Source organism: Stenella coeruleoalba (assembly GCF_951394435.1).
Source record: "Stenella coeruleoalba genome assembly, chromosome: 11".
NCBI classification, from domain to species: domain Eukaryota; kingdom Metazoa; phylum Chordata; class Mammalia; order Artiodactyla; family Delphinidae; genus Stenella; species Stenella coeruleoalba.
The window spans coordinates 4144751-4168310 of record NC_137157.1 but is presented as its reverse complement, the minus strand read 5'-3'; the positions used below and the strand labels follow the sequence as shown (position 1 = coordinate 4168310).

At 40.6% G+C, this 23560-nt stretch overlaps 1 protein-coding gene across 2 annotated transcripts in view; it reads left to right on the top strand.

Moving 5' to 3' along the window:
• ATXN10 (ataxin 10) overlaps positions 1-23560 on the top strand; it is a 151258-nt gene that overhangs the window by 105381 nt on the left and 22317 nt on the right. For both annotated transcript variants that reach the window (XM_079937920.1, XM_079937919.1), the window contains one exon: positions 16229-16292. In XM_079937920.1, the coding sequence (XP_079794046.1) occupies positions 16229-16292 (64 nt within the window). The remainder of the gene's footprint in view (positions 1-16228; positions 16293-23560) is intronic.

Genomic DNA, 23560 nt, shown 5'->3' with positions numbered 1-23560 from the left:
TACTGTCCTTGAACAGCTTCTTTGTTTTTCCATAAATGCTTTCAGAGCACTGCTGCTGGACCCCCTTGGGCTTCACTGTGGAACTGCATATCACTCTTCTCTCTGAACCCTTTTCTGAGTATACCTGCTGTCACAGCTGTTACATGCTTTTCTTTTTCATGTGCTCTTCTTTTCTAGAGCGTTCCGCCTTGCAGTGTCTGGGGGGGGCAGGGTTAGCTGTGGGCTGCAGTCTCTGAACAAGTCTGGGCACCTCGGCCCTCGCTGCCTCCCTGCCATGGCCTTCTCAGCCCTGCACTGGTGCTTTCCCTCCCACCTCCCAGCGTCCATTCCGAGGACTGACAGCTTCTTACCTTGGGCACTCGATAGACTCACTTCATGGGAATGCTGTCCATCAGTCTTCTTAAAGTTGAACTTCTCATCAAGTTCGTCTTTGGTCTTCTCGTGGCTCAGACTGGGACAAAATGAGTAGGTTGGGATTAAAATATTTCATGTATATCTATGAATACTATGTAATTTTAACAGAACAAGATAAGCAATTTGTATATTTCACAGTCAACAGTATAATTTGTTTTGGAAATAAGCTTTTTTTTTTTAAAGATAATTGCAGCATGTTTTATTATATTTTTGTCTATAGCAATATAATGAAATCTTTAAAAAAATTTTTTTATACAGCAGGTTCTTACTAGTTACCTGTTTTATACATATTAGTGTATAGATGTCAATCCCAATCTCCCAGTTCATCCCACCCCACCCCCCGTGGAAATAAGCTTCTAAAAGAAGTTACCCTGAAAAATTATCAGTGGGCAGATAATCTGATGATCACTTTAACTTTTAAAGGAAATCTTACCACTGTGCATTTTCAGTTATTGGTTATCTCCTTCCAGGAAAAAAAAAGTTCATATTGCTTATAAATTAATCCACTGGGAATGAGTGCTTACATTTGCCCTTAGCTGTCTGCACCCACCCCCCTGGGAGACCCAGTTCCCAGGCCTCAAAGACCATCTGTGTGCAGATGACCCCAAAGTACCTCTCAAGCCCAAACCCGCCCCCTAGGCTCCACGGTAGGTTACAGAACTGCTCACGTTCTCTGTGTATGAAACACAGAGGATGTAACTGCTGGCGACGTTCCCTTGGACGCTCCAGGCACCTCACCCCTAACCTGTCCCACATTGCGCTCGCAGTTCCCCCAGCTCCTCCCCACGTCTTTTCTCCTCTATCTCAGTAAATGACACCACCCCCATCCAGCTCAGCAGAAACTTAGAAGCTTTGAGTCATCTTTCTCTTACCAACCACCAGTCTAGAAGAAACACTGTCTGCTGAGCCCTGACCGCAGAGTTTCCCATTCTGTAGGTCTGGGGTGGGACCTGATGATTTGCGTTTCTAAAGAACAAGGGCCTAGAGTCTGTCATACAGAGTGAAGTAAGTCAGAAAGAGAAAAACAAATACCGTATCCTAACACATATATATGGAATCTAAGAAAAAAAAAAAAAAGGTCATGAAGAACGTAGGGGTAAGCTGGGAATAAAGACACAGACCTACTAGAGAATGGACTTGAGGATATGGGGAGAGGGAAGGGTAAGCTGGGACAGAGTGAGAGAGTGGCATGGACACACATACACTACCAAAGGTAAAATAGGTAGCTAGTGGGAAGCAGCCGCATGGCACAGGGAGATCAGCTCCGTGCTTTGTGACCACCAAGGAGGGTGGGAGGGAGGGAGACGCAAGAGGGAAGAGATATGAGAACATATGTATATGTATAACTGATTCACTTTGTTATAAAGCAGAAACTAACACACCATTGTAAAGCAATTATACTCCAATAAAGATGTTAAAAAAAAAAAAAAAAGAACAAGAACAAGGGCCCAGATGACACTTATACTCCAGGGACTGCAGAGGAGCCACCACTCCATAGGGTCTACTGCTCCCTCTCCATCCTCATCTCCTACCATTGTACCATCTCCCTGCACGCAGCCATGCCGGCTTCCTTTCCATGAGTCAGTTATGCTCAACCCTTTTCACCCGTGAGTCGGTGTACTTCTGGTTCCCTCGAAATCTTTGAGCATCTGCCCCATATTTATGACACAGGTCTCAGTTCACATGTCACCATCTTGTAGAAAAGTCACCCTTTCTGAAATGCTGCCCCCTCTGCCACGCTCTAGTTGATCATTAGGAATTACCATAATCTGTAAACATACTTTTTAATTTGTTTACTTACTTCTTGCCCATGCACTCTCTCCCTCTCCCGCAGCTGTCCATCTGTCTGCCTCTGTCTGTTAAGTTTCATGAGCACAGGGACCCTGATCACCTGTATGCTGATGGACGTGTGGATGGGATCAGGCCTAAGAGCTGTTTTGCCTCCTTCACACACATGTATTTTTTTCAGCAAATTGACATCTAAGGACAAGGCAAGGGATGCAAGAATGAATGAAAGCTGCTTCATGCAGTTGAAGACCCCAGTGTCTAATGAAAGAATCAGACCATCAAACAAGTAGCTGTTGTCTATACTGTGGACTTAATACAACCAGACTCAGTAATCTGATTGTCACTACCCTGGGAAGGAGCCAGTCACAGGCCTCGAGAAGCCAAGGAATATTATGTTAATTCAGCTCTCTCCACAGCATAAAGAGAGAAGAATCTTCTGCACCTCTCAGCATTCTTGTTTGCTTTTGTTGTTACTCTGCTAATGTATTGGGCCAGAGGTGTGTCCTTTCTTTGGAGAGAAGCTTAAGTTTGCCAGGACCTTTCTGCTCCCACCTCTGTAAGGCCACTCTTGCCTATACCAACCATACTCCTTTTTCTCTCCTGGACTCCTGGTAGGGAGTAGAGATTTTGCCCCCGGAAGACTCTTAAGTGGGTCAGACCAATACATGAATCAAATTAACTCCAAAATCACTTTGACCTCAAGGCAGAAAATTCATTCCATATTAAGGGACTCCAGTGAAAGCCTAAATACACTGTAATAATAAAATGCCCACAGGAGATACTCTATATTTGAATATTAATTCTATCTCATTATCAGATTCCCAGGGAGATACTAAAATCCAAAGATTACATTTCATTTTAAATTAAAGTCCAAAGACATTAAAGTCAAATTCTCTGCCCATGTGAGTTAAAATTCAAAGAAATTAAAGTCCAAAATGTATCCTCTGAATTTCTTATTCTGCTTAATCCCAGCTGGAGGGGCTCTTAACTCCTGCATGGGGTCAGGATTCTTTTAACAGCTGCAGCCTGGGTTGGTGTCTTGGGGTTTCGTGAACCCCAATACTAAACCTCTGATACGCCTCACTTCTAAAAAGCGTTAACAGGGTACAGGCTTATCATGCACTGGCTCCCCACACACACCAAAGTCAGGAAACAAGCCAATTCCCAGTCTTCTGATCGTTACCCGGAGCAAAAGTGTGTCCGTAGAAACCAGCACTTAGTGCTTGTTGTCAAGTAGCAGGAGCTCTGTGATAGCTATGGGAAAGCGGTGGATGTAGAACATCTTAGTTTCTGTTTCACCAGCATTTCGGTTAGTCTGTGACAGTTAGTGGCCTATGACATTTGGGAGCAGTCTCCTCACTAATTTCCTGGGTCCTGCTCTCCTTTGTGTGAGTAATTCCAGGAAGCCAGAAGCATGCTTCTCCCAGCACCCTCTCCTGGGTTTTGTAGGGCTCCAGTCACAGTTTCTGTTCTGGTAGCAACTAAAATACCGATCCCTCTTCTAAAAGTCAGCTTGGGAGCAGTTAGGACTAGCTACATTTTCAGTTCCCTTTAGGTCTTTCTATCCTGACTGTCTAGATGATTATTTCCCACTTTATATCGGGGTAATCTGTCCTTTATGATTTTAACTGTTGCTCTCCCCACCCCCAAGTAAACAAAATTACTTTTCCTTAATCTAAATCTGCTGTTGCTTTCTTTTGTTTTCCCTTCATCCACTGCTTCTGTTCTGGTAGTAAGACTGAACCACTTTTTTTTTTTTTTCTTTTTTCTGGTTGTACCGGGTCTTAGTTGAGGCTGGCGGGTTCCCTAGTTGCGGCTCGCGGGCTCCTTAGTTGCGGCTCCAGGCTCCTTAGTTGCGGCATGCATGTGGGATCTAGTTCCCCGAGCAGGGGTGGAGCCTGGGCCCCTGCATTGGGAGCGAGGAGCCTTAGCCATTGCACCACCAGGCAGTCCTGAGACTGAACCACTTTTTCACACCATTCTAACCCCTCTTTGTCTTCTAGAGACAGAGTGCTCCAAAGACCTTTCACAACTGCAGTATGCCATTCAGTTTATATTTCTACATCAGAGTAAGAAGACAGTATCCTTGTGTTTTTTCTGGTCTTGGGAATCTCTCTAAATTTTCTCTTAGGTATGATATTTGCTGTAGGTTTCTGACACAAGCCATTTTCAAGTTAAAGTAGTTTTCTAGTTTTCTGAGAATTAAAAAAATAATAGGTGCTAAGCATTATCTGATGCTTTTTCTGTGATATTGAGATAATTCTTAGTACATTAATGCGGATAATTGCCTTGTAGATTTTCTGATCAACGTTAAGATGATGATGAATTTTTAAGGTATGTTTAATTAATCTAATATTATTTCCAGGAATTTTGGGTGGGGTTGTCTTGGGAAATGGTGTATGTTCATAAACAGGCCTGTTGTTTTTCTTATACTGGTCTGTCTTAATCCTGCTCTTAGAATCAAGCCATAACAGCCTCATAAAATGAATTGGGAAGCTTTCCCTCGTTTTTTTTTTTATTGTTTTTGAATAACTTACATACATAATAGATTACCTGTTCCTTAAAAATTTGATGGTACTTACTTGAACAGCTGTTTGGGTCTTTGACTATTTTTGTCAGTGAGTCTTTGGTATTTTCATATCTTTAAATTATTTGAATTTAAATATTTAAAGTATTGACTTTTTCAAGCTTTCTATTTATTGTGTCAGTTTTTCTCAGAAAAACTAGATTTTCTATTTTTTTCCATAAAATTCATAATATTTTATTATTTTATCTATGTTTTCTATATCTATTTCTCTCTTTTCATTCTATTCTTTTTAAATAGATATCTCTCTTTTTTCCTTCATCGGTTTTTCTGGAATTTTTCCACTCTATTAATGTTTACAGTGAGCCAGGTTTTGGTTTTGGTTCATCTTTTCTGTGTGTTCTTCCTCTCTAATTCACTGACTTTTGCCTGTCAGTCAAGAGGAACAAAGATAAGAGTGATAGCAGGCTTCTCTCCAGAAATAATGCAAAACAGGAATCAAAGGAATGACATCTTTAAAATACTAAAAGAAAACTAGAATTATATATCCAGCCAAAATATCCTTCAAAAATGAGGGCAAAATAAAGACATTTCCAGACAAACAAAAGTTGAGAGAATTTGCTGTCAGCAGAACTGTGCTATAAGAAATGTTGAAGGGTGTTGTACCAGGTGAAGGAAAATGGTACCAGCTGGAAACCTGATTCTATACAAAGAAATCAAAAATACTGGAAAAACTAAATATGTGAGTAAGAATAAAATACCTTTATCTTCAATTTTTAATTTGTAAAAAATATCATCAGCTCTTTGAAACAATCATAATATTAATGTATTTGGAGGTTTATAATGTATATAGAAGTAAAACGTGTGAGAGCAGTTGCCCAAATGTCAAGTGGTGTATACAGTTGTAAGGTTCTTACATTCATGTGAAATAGTATAATATTATTTGTAGATAGACTAAAAAAGTTAAAGATCCATATTCTAAACCCTAGAACAACCACTTTAAAAAAAAAAAAGGAAAGAGAGTTAGTTAATAAGCCAATAGTAGAGGGAAAAAGATGGAATATTTAAAATTACTCAGCCTAAAGGAAGTCAGGGTAAGAGGAAAAAGGGAACAAAGTACATTTAGGATAAAAAGAAAACAAATGTCAGAATGATATAGTTAAACACAACTATATTGATAAGTACATTAAAACTAAATGGCTTATATATTCCAATTAAAAGACAGAGACTGTTAGACTGGATTTTAAAAAAGCAAAACTCAGTTATATGATAACTACAAGAAATACACTTTGAATATAAAGATGAAGATAGGTTAAAATGAAAGAATGAAAATGATATACCATGCAAACACATAAAAAAGGTGCAGTGGCTATATTAATTTCAGACAAAATAGACTTGAGATATACAGAGGGATATTTCATAATGATTGAAGGATCAGCTCATCAAGAAGACATAAAAACATGAACATACATTGCAAATAGTAGAACTTCAAGTACATTAAGCAAAAACTGGCAGAACTGAAAGGAGAAATAGATCTATAATCATAATTGAAGATTTCAGCACTCTTAATAAATTCTAGAACAAGGAGAAACTCAGGAGTAATACAGAAACTTGAACACTGATCAATGAACTTGACCAATTAAAGTTTATAGAGCCCTGCACCCAACAGCTGAATACATATTCTTTACAGTACACATGGAACATTCACCAAGGCAGACCATACACTGGACCATAAAACAAATCTCAGTAAAATCATGGTAATGTTTTCTTAGGTCAGTCTCCCAAGACAAAAGAAATAAAAGCAAAAATAAACAAGTGAGACCTAATCAAACGTATAAACATATAATCAAATGTATAAACGTTTCCTTTTGCATAGCAAAGGAAACCATAAACAAAAAGAAAAGACAACCTTCCTACTGGGAGAAAACATTTGCAAACGATTTGACTGACAAGGGCTTAATTTCCAAAATAGACAGCTCATACAACTCAACAGCAAAAAACAACCCTATTAAAAGATGGGCAGAAGACCTAAATAGACTTTTCTCCAAAGAAGACTGTATACAGATGGTCAATAGGCATATGAAAAGGTGCTCCGCATCTCTAATTATTAGAGAAATGCAAATCAAAACTAGAATGAGGTATCACCTCACACCAGTCAGAATGTCTGTCGTCACAAAGTCTACAAATAATAAGTGCTGAAGAAAAGGGAACCCTCCTCCACTGTTGGTGGGAATATAAATTGGTGCAGCCACTGTGGAAACCAGTATGGAGGTTCCTTAGAAAACTAAAAATAGAATTACCATATGATCCAGCAATCCCACTCCTGGGCATATATCCAGAAAAGATGAAAACTCTAATTTGAAAAGATACATGCACCCCAGTGTTCATAGCAGCACTATTCACAATAGCCAAGACGTGGAAGCAACCTAAGTGTCCATTAACAGATGAATGGATAAGAAGATGTGGCATGCATATATACAATGGAATATTACTCAGCCATAAAAAAGAATGAAATATTGCCATTTGAAGCAACGTGGCTAGACCTAGGGATTATCATACTAAGTAAGTCAGGCAGAGAAAGACAAATATTAGATGATAACATGTATATGTGGAATCCAAAAAATAATACAAATGAATTTATTTACAGAACAGAAACAGACTCGTAGACAGAAAAACAAACTTTTGGTTACCAAAGGGGAAAGCGGGGCGGCGGGGGGGCAGCAATAAATTAGGAGTTTGGGATTAGCAGGTACAAAGTACTATATATAAAATAGATAAACAACAAGGATTTACTATATAGCACAGGGAAGTATATTCAATATTTTGTAATAACCTATAATGGAAAAGAATCTGAAAAATAGAGAACCAAATCACTTTTCTGTATATCTGAAACTAACACAATACTGTAAGTCAGGTATAGTTCAATAAAGAAGAAGAAGAGGAAGAAGCCATGTGAAGGTGAAGGCAGAGATCTACTAGCCAGAGAACATCAAAGGTGGTCAGCACACCACCAGACGTTCAGAGTGAGGCATGGAACAGATTCTCCTTCATAGCCCGTGGAAGGAACCAATCCTGCCAGCACCTTGATCTCAGACTTCTAGCCTGCGGAACTGTGAGAGAATAAATTTTGTTATTTAAGCCACTCGGTTTCTGGTACTTTGTTACAGCAGCCTTAGGACACTAATACAATAGCCAAAGCAATTTCAAAAAACAGAATTAGAGGATTGTGCTTCTTCTTTCATGACTTACTAGGAGGCTAATTAAAGCAGCGTAGTATTAGCATAAATATAGGTAGATGTATAGAAAGTCCAATATAAAATAGAGTCCAAATATAGAGTGAATGGGGAAAAGCTAGTCTTTTCAACAAATGGTATTGGAACAATTGTACATCCTTATGGGGGAAAAAGAAGAACCTTGACCTTTATCTTGCACTAAACTCAAAAGTTGATTTATAATGGAAATATGAAAGCTAGAATTATAAAACCTATAGAAGAAAACATTGTGGATGTCTGGAAGAAAGCCATAATTTCTTAGGACACAAAAAGCACTAATCATGAAAAATATTTTGATAAATTGTTCTTCACCTAAATTTAAAAGTTATACTCTTTGAAACACACTATTAAGAAACTGAAAAGGCAAGTCACAGACTAGGAGAAAATATCTACAGTGCTTATATCTGGCATAGGACTCACCCATATCCAAATTATGTGAAGAACTCCTACAACTCAACAAGAAAGAGTAGCCCAGGTAGTAAAATGGGCAAAATATTTGAACAACACCTCATAAAAAAGATACAGAAATGGCCCATAAGCACCTGAAAAGATGCTACACATCAGTCATCACGAAAATGCAAACAAAACCCACAATACGATGTCACCTAAAAAGTCTGACAGTACCAAGCGTTGTTAAGGATCCAGGGTCACTCAGTTGCATTGTTGGAGGGAATGTAAAATGGTACAATCGTGGTGGAAAACAGTTTGGCAGTTCCTATATAAAGTTGAACATAGACTTAAAAAATGACCCAGCAAGGGCTTCCCTGGTGGCGCAGTGGTTGAGAGTCCGCCTGCCGATGCATGGGACACGGGTTCGTGCCCCGGTCCGGGAAGATCCCACATGCCGTGGAGCGGCTAGGCCCGTGAGCCATGGCCACTGAGCCTGCGCGTCCGGAGCCTGTGCTCCGCAGCAGGAGAGGCCACAACAGTGAGAGGCCCGTGTACTGCAAAAAAAAAAAAAAAATGACCCAGCAATTCCACTCTTAGACATCACCCCAGGAGAAATGAAAACACGTGTCCACAAGAAGACATGAACACATAGTGTTCATAGCACCTCTATTCATTACAGATAAAACTGTCCATCAACATGTGAATAGATAAATAAATGGTATATTCATAATCAGAAATAAAAATAAACTACCGATACATGTAACAACATGGATGAATCTCAAAAAGATTGAAAAAGAGTTCTTTTGATGTGGTCTTATTAGTATAGAACAGACAAGTTCTGCCTCTAGTGACAGGAAGCAGATGGATGGTTACTAAAGCAGTGATTGTAGAGGTGCACAGGAACTCTCTGGGGTGATGGAAATGTTCTCTATCCTGATTTGTCTGTGGTTACACAGGTGCAATTGCAGTCCCCTGTGTGTAAATGGGGACATCTCAACAAAGTTTATTTCATAAGTAAAGAAAACAGCACCCGGGGGAAAAGTGTGAAGGACAGTGTCTTCTGTTTTAGGAGTTCTTTCAGGGTTTGCAGCAGATCTCAGATTTTGTTTGCCTCGATAGGTGCTCTTGGACTTTGCGTAAATCAGGAGTGCGCAACTCATTGCATGTCGGAATCACCCGAAGAGTTTGTCTAAAGACACTGCTGTCCAGGCTTTGCTCCCAGAGATTCTGATTGATGTGTTCTGGGGTTGGGACCACGGCATTGGTTGTTTTCGAAATCTCCCCAAGTGATTCTAATGTGGAGTCAAGGTTGTGAACCTCTGGCCTAGGCTTTTGCTCTGAGTCCTAGAGAAAGACTGAAATGCAGGTCGTGTGCTTTCTTGTTGCTTCTTGGGTAACATCCTTAGTTGTTCCTCTGGCATAGCAACTCAATCATGAAATGCCTAGTAGTAAGCTGCACAGAACACCGTGGAAATAAATGCAACACAGAGATAAACAATACTTATTTTTGTGAGACTTAGAGTTGATTGTGGAAGGCAAAAGCCAGCAGAGGAGTATGGATGGAAATTAGTAACCAGAGGTGTACCCAGTTCATGAGACAGTCAAGAACATAGTACTAGCTTAGAGCAACCCATCCCTACCAGATTTCCTGTGATTGCAGAAACGTATGTTCATATATTCAGACTTTGCTGAACAACAGCTTGTGCTCTGTGAAGGATTACCATGTCCAGCCCTTTTCAAGTGTGGAAGGAATCCTAGAGAACCTCAGAACCAAGTGAAAATAACATTGCAGACTGCTGCCATTTCCTGTGTCCTTCCTGTGTGCTGGGTGCTGTCCTGAATGCTTTCTTGTGTAAACCTTACTTTAACCCTGTGAGGTGGGCACCACTCTCTTGTTGTGCATAAGAGAATCTAGACTTCATGAAGCTCAGAACCCTCCACAGGTTACACAGCTAGAGGGCTGAGCTGGACTCTCTTGTAGGTCTGTCTGCCTCCAAAAGTATCCCTCTTTCCTCTGTGTGCTTGGGATGGTAATTGGTCTCACCCCGTGGGCGGGCACGCCCACATCTCATACAAGATGGTGCACCTCATGCAGCATCCGCCTGCATCCCCTCGGGCTTCGAGCCTTCTGAGTTGCCGTCGGGCCTCTGAGAATGGCTTCCTCTGTAGATCAGAGTCTTGTCCGAGCGTTGCCACACCCATGTTGGTTGTGTGCTCGCTTCAGCACAGGACTCTGCTGATCTTTGTGTGTGTGCGTTTGTTTTGAGGCACTGTGTTATGAACACATTTTCACCAAATGTTAGTTACGTTGATTCATGGGGCGTTTAAACAGGAGATTCAGTCCTGCATTGGTATTGTGCTCTTGTCTTTCTTCAGGTTTTTTTTATTTTTGTATTTAGCGTTCAGTGTGAGAGCAGACAGAATAATTGAGGCTCTGCTTTTTGGTCAACCTAATACATTTTCCTAAAGAAGCTTAGGTATTAGTTCGGGTTGGGCCCACACACCTTGCAGGGTGCATTCTCTGAGATTACTGTTGGCTTCGGTGGAGAGAACAGGTAGCAAATCAGTGAGTTGTCCTGCTATTTACAACTCTATTTCCAGAGGCTAAATGTTAGTTTGTTTAAGCCAGACTTACTGCCTTGTTGAGATGTGTTACATCGTGAAAGCGTTGACTGAGCTTGGCTCCTTGTTGGAACTACAACTTGTGACTCATTCATTGTGGGTCTAGAATCAGTTCCCAACGTGTTAGGTAAAGAAACAAACAACTCCCTTGTTTTAGGAAGCGCGAGCAGAAGAAAACTTGTTAATTCCCTAATTGTTTCCCCCTCTCCTGACAGGAGCTCCGTGCTGCAGCTCAGCGGCAGCAGGAACTTGTAAAGCTTGAGCTTGGTGATGACACAGAGCACCAGTCACTCCTCCTGGCGGTGTTGCATCCTGGGGTTCTTTGCCCAGTGACCGTAACCTGTGTTCACTCTTCAGTGTATATTGCGTGTTTGTCATGATGCCACTGCTGTCCTTGTCTAGAATAGTTCACTTATGTTATCAACATTTAATGAATTTCTATAAAAAATTATCTAATATCATTTCATAATGCAGTGGTGTGAATGAGAAATACTTATCTTAGGAAAGCAGACCCTCAGTTCAGGCACGGCTCTAGTGTAACCATGATTTTCAAGATCGCTTTAATTCACCCTTACTGCCTGCTTTAAAATGTCAGTTTTTAGCCTGTGATTTTATTTCCTTTACCCATTTAACATATCTGAGAAGTCTACTCCCCACACCGAAAACAAGATGTTTTTCTTGCACTGAATAAGAGATCCTTAATACTTTCTCACTTACAAAAAAAAAGTGGTTTTTGAAAATAAATTTACAGTTTTGCCTCATACACAGTCGAATTGTGACTCGGCTTTGTGGAAGTCATCCTCCAGTTTTCCTCATGCTTTCCTCGGGAGCCAGCCCTGAACCCCGTGCCCCAGCCAACGGAGCTTCCTTCAGTTCACAGCACGAAATTGCCAACTACGCCGTGGCCCTGTGGCCCTGTATTGGGTCTTCCCTGAGTGCTAGTCAGTACAGTAATCCGTGCCATTCTCACAGTCACCCTGTGAAGTAGGTCCTATCATCCCCATTTGACAGGGGAGAAAACTAAGTCTTAGAGGGTAAATGACTTGCCCAAAGCCACCAGCTCAGAAGCGCTGTAGGGCCAGACTCTGCCCCCAGCACCGGCTGTGCAGCCCTCGCTCTTCATCCCTGCGCCGCCGCCTCCCGGTTCCTGGAACACCACATGTTCCTTCTGGTGCCCCAGCTCTTGCGTGTGCTCTTCCCCCTGCCCAGAGCGTTCTCCACAGCCCCTTTATTTCTGTGTTTAATTCCTGTTCGTTCTTCTCAACCGTGAGCTAAAGGTCACCTCTGCAGGGAGGCCTTCCCTGGGAGCCCCATGCCGTGTGGTCCCCTAGCAACATCAAACACCCAGCTCCTCTGGCGTGGAGATGCACCCACGTTCCAGAAGGGTCTAGATCACACGTTCGCAAGGAGCTGGTGAGAGTCCGCGGCTGTTCTCGCGTTCTGTGCCGGGCAGCAGGCATGGCTCCTGTCCTGGGTCTCTCCGCTTCAACCCGAGACGAGTGCATGTGGTAGGAGCCCTCCCCTCCCATTTGCAGGCTTCGTGGTTGGCACCCTCATCCTGCGGGTGGGTGCAGGGCGATTGTTGGGCCAGTGGGGGTGTGAGGGTTGCATGGGGAAGCTTTGGGTACAGTCTCAGGGGGGGCCACTACCAGTCTGGCCACAACGTTTCCCTCTGTGCCTCTCAAAAACACGAGGTCCAACCCTCAGTAGTGGGCTAACCCTCCATGCCAAAGCTTCTCAGACTGTCTGTGATGAAGAACTAGCTATCTTTTCCCCAAACCATCCTGGACCAATATGTTTATAAAAGATAATATAAATGAATTACTAGAAAACAAAAAACGATTTTAAGACATAGAAAATTCAAGCCCAAATTCTATTATAAGATTCAGCAAACACAGCATAAGTATGTTAAATTGCCGGCACAGTCTCTCACTCTCTCACACACTTTCTTGCAGACTGACAGCGCTCTCCAGACCTCACTTTGAAAAGCACTTATGAGTTAAGTGACCATGGGGACGGTACCTAACTTTTGAGCCTCAGTTTCTTTATCTGTAAAATGGAACCAGTAGTACTTACCCTGGCATTGCCAGAATTAAGGGAAATCATTTAAGTGTCTGTCATTGCCTGGTAGATGCTGGATGTCTGTTAAATAGCAGTTCATTAACCACCTTCCAGTGCCTCGGGAAATTTATAGGAATTAGATTTCTTCTCTTCTTTCCTGCCTTCAGCAAGTCTGTGTATCACAGCCAACTGGAGATCTGGTTTCTTTCAGTTGGACCATGGTGTTTAGAATCCTTAAGTCATGTTGGGAATGTTCATTGCTACTGGCTTGTCTTTGCTTCTGTGCCTTTTCAGTAAACAGCTAGGAAGTAAACATTTTTTAAAAAGAAAAGAGAAAAATGTATCATGAGTTCATGCTAGTATTTCTAATTTAAATGTAAACTACTTTGATTTGATACTTCTTTTTTATGCTAAGAATCTTGGTTCCTAATGACATAAATTACCCATTTTCTTTAAACTAGATCTAGGAATAAGGGTTCAGAATGCTAATCCCAGTGTTAATGGTGCTGAGACGACCTCATGCAGCTGTGGGACTGCAGTTCCATCTGAGCTCAGGACACAGCTCCCTGGGGACGTCCCATCAAAATACTGTTTCAGTTCTGTGAAATAATTGTCTTTGTTTCACATGTTGTCTGATTAATTTGTTTCCATTTTCTGTTTTTATAACTTTATAAATTCATTTCTTCAGAATTGAGCTGTAATCGACATATAACAGTATGTTAATTTCAGGTGTACAACATAATGATTCAGTATTTGTATAGATGGTGAAATAATCACCACAGTAAGTCTAGTTACATGTATTATAAACTTAATTTCAAAAATTTCGTAAAACATATACCGGATCCCAAAGTCAAAATTGTACGACCGGGTACATTCACAGAGGTCTCACCTCCGTTCCTGTTTCGTCCACTTCAGTCTCTGCTTTGCTCTGTAAATAACCATTATTAGTTTTTTATTTAACCCTTCATTTTTTTAATATAAAAAATCATCTGTTTCTCCTCCTTTATTACACAAAAGCTTCACATATAATCCTGTTCTGCACTCTGCTTTTTTCACTTACCATTCTATCCTGATATCTCCATAGCATTACGTTAGTGATCATGGTTTATTCAACGAGCCTATATCGATGGATGCTTGAGTTGTTCACAGGATTTTTCTTATAAATTGTGCTACATTCAACATCATTACTCCTCAGAGCAATGCAAATCAAAACCACAGTGACGTACCACTTCACATCCACTAGGGTGGCTAAAATAAAAGACAGTGTTACCAAGGATGTAACGAAATTGGAACCCTCATACATTGCTGGTGGAATGTAAGATGGTGCAGCCACTTTGAAAACCAGTCGAGCAGTTCCTCAAAGTGTTAGATATAGAGTTACCATATGGCTAAACAATTCCACTCCTCGGTATATAGCCAGAGAATTGAATACATATATCCATTCAAAAATAGGTACATGAAAGATTGTAACAGCATTAGCATAATAGCCAAAAGTTTGAAACAGTTCGAATGTGTGTCAGTGGATGAATGGAAACTGAAGTACATATGCAGACATTAGAATATTATTATTCAGCGTGCTGATGCATGCTTCAACGTAGATGAGCCTTGGAAGCATTACGGTAAGTGAAAGAAGCCAGTCACATACTGAATGAGTCCATGTGTATGGAACACCCAGAGTAGGCAGACCCATAGGTACAGAAAGTGGGTTAGTAGTTGCTAAGGGTTGGAGAGAGGAAGAAATCAGAGTGACTGCTGATGGGAATGGAGTTTAAAAACTCTCTTTTAAAACTCTCTTGACAAGGCAAGGTCTTGCCCTGTCAGCCCAGTTTAAAAACTCTCTTGGGGGTAATGAAAATGTTCTAAGATAGTGGTGATAGTGAGACAGCTTTGGGAATATGCTAAAATCCGCTGAATTGTATATAAATGGGTGAGTTTTATGGTATGTGAATTATACCTCAATAGAAGTCTTATAAAAGTGTAAGCTGTGCTGAAGTAAATAACCTTGTACAAACATAATTCCATGTGACACTGTATTTTTGATCCTAGAAATGGGATTACTGGGCCAAAGAGTAAATAACACATGTGACTTTGCTACGTATTGTCCAGTTCCCTACCACAGGGATCGTGCCACTTCGCATTCACTCCAGCAGTGTCTGAGGGTGCCGTTTCCCGTCACCTTACCAGCAGCATGTGTTGTCACACGTGATGATTTGCCCTTCTGGCAGCTGAGAAATGGTATCATAATTTGCCTGCATCTTATTAGGAGCACAGTTGAGCAGATTCTGATATCTCTGCAGTCCATCCGCATTTCTTTTTTTCTGTGCCATTTATGTTCATGTGTTTTATCCATTTTTCTGTTGGATTGTTGGTCTTTTTTCAGTTTCTGCAAGCTCTGTATATATTAAAACCCTTTGCCTGCGACATCTTTCAGATAATTTTTACAGCTTTCAATTTGCCTTTTAAAAAAGTGTAGTGAAATTTTAAAACCTTTCTCTGTTGCTTCTGGATTTTGAGCTATAGTTAGAAATGTTTTCCCTGCTTCTGGCTTAGAAAAAGAATTCACTTACTAATAAACTGAGACTCACTTGTAGTTTATCCTGGTGAATAATATTAGGAAGAGATCCACTTTTATACGTTTTAAAGAAATTTTATTGAAGTATAGTTGGTTTGCAGTGTTGTTTAATTATACTTTTTTTTCTTTATTTTTGATCTAACTTTTTCAGCCATATGCATACACATATCCCCTCCCTCTTGGACCTCCCTCCCGCCCCACCCCCATCCTACCCCTCTAGGTCGTCACGGAGCACGGAGCTGAGCTCCCTGTGCTGTACTGCAGGTTCCCACCAGCTATCTGTTTTACACATGGTAGTGTATTTATGTCAAAAGCTAATCTCCCAATTCATCCCAATTATACTTTTTTATATGGCTGTCCAGTTGCCCAACATTTTTGGGGAAGGGTGAAAAGAAAAAGTATCACTTTTTGTTTATGTCTGTTTTTAAATATTTCTGGATTGATATAGGTGTTTCAGGTAATTGCACAAACAGTATAATTATAGCAGGGAGTAAGGAAATAAAAAAGGAGCAACAGATCACCTATAATCTCCAGCCCTTCCCAGGCTGTTTCAGCGTGTCAATTTGTCTTCTCTGTTCTTCGTAGGTGAACGAGCTGGATGGCATTGCCCTGATCCTGGACAGCTGTAGCATCGATGACAAAAACCCCTGTATCCTTGATGTGACTCACAAGCGTTAGTTCACCCTCGGGGGCCTTAGCGGAACAAGGCCCTTGCCTGGTATTCATTCAGGAGGCAGCTGGCTGGCTTTCTTGGTGGCTCGTTCCTAAGAACTAAGCCACTTTCTCAAGGTTCGGGGCTGGAGTGTCACTCCTGCGGTCTGTGCAGCGTAGTGGGCTCAAGTTTTCGAGGTGACTAGGACATTCTAAGCCAGCCTTCTACTACAGAGTGCCTTAAGCCTCTGAGGCAGAAGCTCATGCGTGGCCCCTGTGTTGGCTGCATGTCACTGATGTCACCTTTCCAAACACTATGTGTCCCTGGAGTAAATGTGAAGAAGCTTACATTTTTTTCTGTGGAGATTCGAGGTATCCAGTCCTCTGGAAGAAACATTTTAACACTAGTTTGGAGGCCTCTGAGACCTCAGGAATGGGGAGAAACGTTTCAGGGGCTCCGGATTCTGGTTTTGGTTGGGTACGGTCTTGCGACCCTCTGTTAGTGATGCTGGGGGCTCTGGCTCTTGCCCTTACCTGGCTTGACCACCCTTCTGGAAGGTGTTCTGCAGGGAACTTGCTTCTTCTCCCCCACTCCACCAGCCAAGGTCTTGCCCTGTCAGAAACTGATCTAGTACAGTGATGAGCCAGGGACTGGGTACAGCCTGCTAAGTTTGAGAGATAATCTGATTAACTTCAAGACCTTCCCTGGTGAGAATCCAACTCAGCCCAGTCCCTTGCCCTGGCTACTGTGTGGCCTTGTGCCTGTTGCAGGTGGGGGGCAGGGGTGAATAAGGCCATCGCAAGGACTTTGAGACTGTAACCCTGTGGGAGACCGAGGAGGAGGGGAATTCTATTTTTAAAATGCTCACTGTGGTTTCTGTCAAGAAGAGAAAAGGAGCTGATGAAAATCATGTGTTTCAAAGTAAGTAGATTGAGAAATGCTTATTATTTGTGCTAAAGATACTGTCATTTGTCTGATTAGCAATAGAAGAAAATCTCCTATTTTAAAGAGCATGATAGCTTATAAGCTCAGTCAGGGAAAGACAAATAAACAGCCTCAGAAGACTTTTTTGTTCAAGGTAAAACAGAGTCGGTTCACTGCATTGCATTGTGATCAGGCACCACAGGCTGTGCTCATTAGAGAGTTTTGAAATATTTTAGCCCCAAAAAAGGAAAGGAAAAAGAAGAAAGCTTTCTGTCACAGGAAAGCAGTAAAAGAACATTCAGGTGTAACTGCAGGTGTTGCATTTCCTGATGAAAAAGATGATTTATTGCGAACAAAGAAATTCACCCAGTTTTACTTTTATATTCCCTGAATTGACCTTCTAGTGAGAAAAGGTTTTTATTGCTAATCTTTGGCCTTTAGCAAAGACCAAAAAATTAAAAGGCTGTTGCACACAGCACATCATAGTTCTGCAGATACGCTGCATGTGGCTCATGCTTGCAGAGTCTTTTATGTCGGCATCCTCCTTGCCGGATATTCATTCATTCATTCATTCACTTCTTTCAGGCAACGTTTATTGAGTCCTTACTGTGGATTTACATACATTACAACACTGTGAAGCAGTTACTGACAACACTGTGAAGCAGATACTGTTATCCTTATCCGCCCTATTTGTAAGTGAGAAGATAAACTGAGAGAGCCTTAGTGACTTGTCCTGAAGGTCAGACCCAGAATTTAAACTTGGTGTGTACCTGATTCTTAGCTGCTTTCCTAAACTGCCTCCTTGTAAGTCCCTGGGAGGGAACAGAACACGTACAGAGAAAGCACAGTAACATATTCACGTAGTGGAGAAATTACTCAGAATTATAAATTGAAAAAATATAGATGGACAATCTACATAGATAAATGTTTTTTTTAAATGATAATTAATGAAGCATTGCACGCTTCCAGAATCTCCTTTAAATTGTCAAGAAGAGGCAAAATGTTACATGTTTCGTGTTATGTACATCTAGTAACTCCTTGGACTTTTGTTTATAAACCTACTAGATTTTCAAGACGTACAAAATACACTTAACAAGATATGAGACACATACCAAAATATGAGAGCAAAGGGAGAATGATGGTTGAATGGTCAGAAATGAAGAAGTATTATAGCCTCGGGATTCAATTTTTAGATGTGAGCCATAAATTAAAACCTGGCCTCCCTAGCAGCCAGAGCAAATAGGGCCATAATACAGATCACAGAGTAAATCCGCCCCATGTTCCTCCTCCACACTGTTTCTCAGCTCCTGCTCTCAGGCAGGTTTTCCCAACAATTATTTAATTTCCCTGACCTTGCCTCCTTACCTCTCACTCACTCCCCCACCCCCATTCATATGTTTTTTTTCTTTCCTATATTTTTTATTCATCAAAATAATAAATCTGTATTTTTTTTTTTTAATGCCAGAAGGTGTAGAATGGGGGAGTGAGTTCTCTGGCTCCACCCTCCACACTTTGCAATTCACTCTCTCAGGTCTTTCTTCTAGTAGTTGCTTTTCTGTAACTAAGTAATATGCTTCACTGCTGTTTCTTGATATATCACATCTTGATGTTACCTGTTTACTTTGTTAGGACACTAGGATTTGGCTCTTGTATACCACCTCCTCTCCTCCCTCCCTCATGCTCCCGCTATAGTTAAGATCCCATTTGCTCTGTTGCCTGCATGACTGGTGAGGCTGAGCATCTTCTAAAATGTTTATTTACCATTTGGATTGCGTGTGTGTGTGTGCGTGTGTGTGTGCGTGTGTGTGTGTGTGTGTGTGTGTGTGTAAAATGTGCTTGATCAAAACCTTTTTTTCATTGGGTTATCTTTTTATAATTTGTTTGTAATAGATCTTTATATATTCTAGATAGAAGTTCTTTATCAGCTACATGTGTTGCTAATATTTCCTTTCCCTTGTTCTATGACTATCTTATCATTCCCTTTATAGCTTTTTTTTTTTTTAATTAACCGAAGTTCTTAACTTTTAGTCAAATTTATCACTTTTTCTTTATGGTTAGTTTTTTAGGTATGTATCTTGTTAAAGAAATATTTTCATACCCTCAGGTCATGATGATAATCTATATTATTTTCTGAATACTTCATATTTTTATCTTTTATATTTATTTATTTTTAAAAATTTTATTGGAGTATAGTTGCTTTACAATGTCGTGTTAGTTTCTACTGTACAGCAAAGTGAATCAGCGTATACATATATCCCCTCTTTTTTGGATTTCTTTCCCATTTAGGTCACCACAGAGCATTGATACCTTTTATATTTAGGTCTATATTTAATTCACTTGGAGTTGATTTTTTTGTATGGTGTGAGTTAGGGGTCTATTTCTATGTTTTTCCATATGGACACGCAATTATCCCATCCCAGTTATTGAAAGAAAACACATTGTCTACTGTAGTGCCAGTTGTATCATAAGTCAGGTGTCCATATGTGTGTGGGTCTGGACTCTCTTTATTTTCCATTGATCTCTGTGTTCTATCCCTGTACCAGTACTATGGTGTTAAGTACTGTCACTTTCTAAAGTATCTTGATATGTCGAGTGAGTCCTTCCAACTTGTTTCTTCTTTTTTAAGAGTATTATGGCTATTTTTGGTCATTTGTATTTGCCCATAAAAAATTTTAAACCAGCTAGTCACATTCTATACATTCACACTTGTGTGTTTGTGTGCACACATGTGCTTACACACATGTACACACATGAAATCACCACCAACAAAAACAGTGTAAAATCCCCACATGTTGAATTACTCATTGAGGTTGCTTTGGCTAAAATCAGTGTAATGAGAATTGACATCTGAGTCTTCTAACCCATGAACATGGTATATCTGTCCATTTATTTAGGATTATTACTTTTCAGCTTTTATTCCTCTCTGTATTTTTATAGCTTCTTTGCATGGATTTTAGTATGTATTATTTTGGTTATCATGCATTTCAAGTGTTTTCTAATTTCTATTATGTTTTTTTTTGACCCATGGATTATTTAGAAATGCATTTCTTAAATTCTGAACAAATAAGAATTATCTTTTGGAGATTGATTTCTAACATAAATTCATTATGATCAAAGAGCACATATTGATGTTCTTTGTCCTATGAAATTTATTAAGACTTGCTTGATGACCCAGTGTATGGTCAGTTTCTGCAACTGTTGTGTGTGTGCTTGAAAATCACATCTATTCTCTAGTAGTGGAGTACAGTTTTTTTAGGTCAAGTTTGTCAAGTTTTTACATTTTTAGTGATATTTTTGTCTACTTTGGTTTATTGGTTGTGGAGAGAAATGTTTTAAAATACCAGCCTACGATTATAGATTTCTCTAAATTTCTCCTTTTAGTTATATAACATTTTTCTTTATATATTTTGAGACAACATTATTAGACTAAGGTGTATAATAGGTCTTGAAAAATATCCCTGTTGTCACTGTAAAGTGACCCTCTGTATCTCTAAAAATGCTTTTTGCCTGTTACTAATACAGCTACTTTATCTCACTTTTGGTTGGTATTTACATGGTATAACCTTTACAGTCCTTTTATTTTCAGTCTTTCTGTGTCAGAGGTGTTTGTTGTAAACAGCATAGTTGATTTTTTCTTAATCTAGTTTCTTTGCCTTTTAGCTATTGCATTTAGCCCATTTATATTTTCTGTAATTACTGATGTGTTTGTATTTAAGCTACTCTGGTTTGCTTTCTATTTTATTTTATTTTTCTCTCTTTCTTTTGGATTGATTGTTTTATATTGTTTAATGTTTATCTTTTTCTGGTTTAAAAGTTTTTAATTCTTTTTTTCTATTCTGTTAATAGTGCCCTGGGAAATTACAACATGCTTCCTAGACTGAGGAAAATCTAATGTTTTTCAGACCTTTGCCCCCTTCCCAGATAATACAGGACCACTCAACACCCCCCAATTTATATGCTGTTGTTGTTACATATTTTTATTCTATTTTTACAACTCTGTAAGATGTTATTATCGTAGTTCTGTAACGTCAGTGTTCATTTAGATCTATCCACATTTGTACTGCTTTCCTGCCTTTCACCCCTTCTTATAGCTTTGTCTGTCCGCCTGGGATCATTTTCCTTCGGCCTGAAGTCCTTCTTTCAGAATTTCCTTTAAAGTGGGTTCATGGGTGAGGAACCATATGAGTTTGTTTGAAAATGTATGCCTGATTCCAGCATTTTGTTGTGATAGCTACAGGATCTCATTGTTTCAATATGTATACTTTGACTTCAGTCTAGTACTTCCAGCATGGTATCTGCACCCTCTGCATCTGGTGTCCTCCATGCCAGAGTGTCTCCACTTTACCCTTTTTGTTGGATGGATTTGGGACATAATCTAGAAGGAGAATCAACAAGACTTGGTGACACTTCAGAGGTGGGAGAATAAAAAAGAAACAGCATCACAGGTGACTCCCCGGTTTCTGACCTGAGCAACTAGATGGATGGAGATATTCCCACATTTATTGAGAAAGGGAATAATTTCAAAGGAGAATATAGACAGATGAATGTGTTCATAAGCTTCATCATTTGCCTGTTGTCACCAGTCACCTCTGAATTGTCAGAGTCAGTGGATGCTTTGCAGTTCTCATCATATTAACACTCAGTTCAACAGATCTCATCACTTCCTCAACATAACACTTTTTTCTTCCATGATGGTGCCTCCTCTTGTTTTTTTTTTCACGTCTTCCTGGCTCCTCCTCCTTATTCTCTGTTGTTTCTCCCTCTTCTACATGACTTTTAAACGTTGGAGTTCTGGACATTCCAGAGCTCAGGCTCTCTCTTCTCACTCTACATTTTCTCCCTAAAGAATCTCACCCATTTATTCCTTTATTCGTTTATTCATTCAATGTTTATTGAACACCTTTCATGTCCCAGACACTATTCTGGGCCCGTGGAATGACAGGGAATCCTGTAGGGAGGCTGTTGGCATCATGCAGGCAGGAGATGACAGTGGCCTGGGCCAGGCTGGTAGCCGTGGAGATGGGAGATGAAGTTGTATTCTGGGTATTCTGAAGGCTTTAAACATCATGTGTTCACCTTTGTCTACCAGGTGTAACCTCTAGACAGACCTCTCTTCTGAGTCTCAGGCGTATGTCTCTGACACCCTGCTTAACATTTTGCTTGCATATCTTACTGACACCCCAAACCTAGGATGTCCAAAGTTAAGCTATTAATATCTCTGCAAAATTCTCCCCTGTCTTTTTCAATAAATGTGGGAATATCTCCATCCATCTAGGCGCTCAGGTCAGAAACCTGGGAGTCACTCATGATGCTGTTTTGTACTCTCCGGCCACTAAAGTGTCACCAAGTCTTGTTGATTCTCCCTCCAGAATACGTCCCAAATCCACCCATTTCCCTTCATCTCCATTGCTACCATCCAGTCCATACTCTCCTCACCCCTGGCCTGGATGTCAGCAGTAGCTTCCTAAGTCATCTTTCAGTTTCTGGTTTTGTTGTGTTGCGGTGATATTTATCCCCATCCATTCGGTGCAGTCTTTTACAACCAAAATAGGGTCATTCCTCTCTGCCTCTTGACTCTCCCTGCCCCACACCATCCCTCATAAACATGCCCATTTACGAAACCTCCAAGCCTGCCCATTGTCCTGAGAATAAATCCACAGGCTCCAGCATGTCCTGAGAGGTCCTGTGTGGTCTTGCCTACCTGCCTTTTCATTTACCTCCAGACCGCTCTTCCTTTTTTATTTTTTCTTTTGCCCTACCCAGGTACGTGGGGACTTTCTTGCCTTTTGGGAAGTCTGAAGTCTTCTGCCAGCGCTCAGTAGGTGTTCTGTAGGAGTTGTTCCACGTGTAGATGTATTTCTGGTGTATCTGTGGGGAGGAAGGTGATCTCCGCGTCTCACTCTTCCGCCATCTTGAAGCTCCTCCCGGTCTCCCTTTTTTAGCATTCCCCAGAGACTCTTCATTTTTTGTGTCTCAGATCTATCTAATTTCTCACCTCAAGGCAGTCGTTACGCTCATCTCTCAGCCTGGACTCTCTCCCCTGGCTCAGTCCTCCTCGTCTCCATGTCCACCTTCCTCGTCTCTTCCTCAGGGAAGCCTTGCCGGTTGACCCCTGCTAGAACCTGCTCTGTTCCTTCAGCTTATCACAGTCTGTAATTGGATGAATATTTGTGCATTTATGTCTTAATTACCCTCGAGACCAAGGCCCATGTGGTAGGGGCCATTTTTTCTGTTTTTCACCTAAGTATAATATGTTGCTGTCAGGTGCATAGTAAATGTCCAATAAATATTTCTTAGATGGGTAGGTGACAGAGTAAAACAGTGAACAAATGCATGAAAAA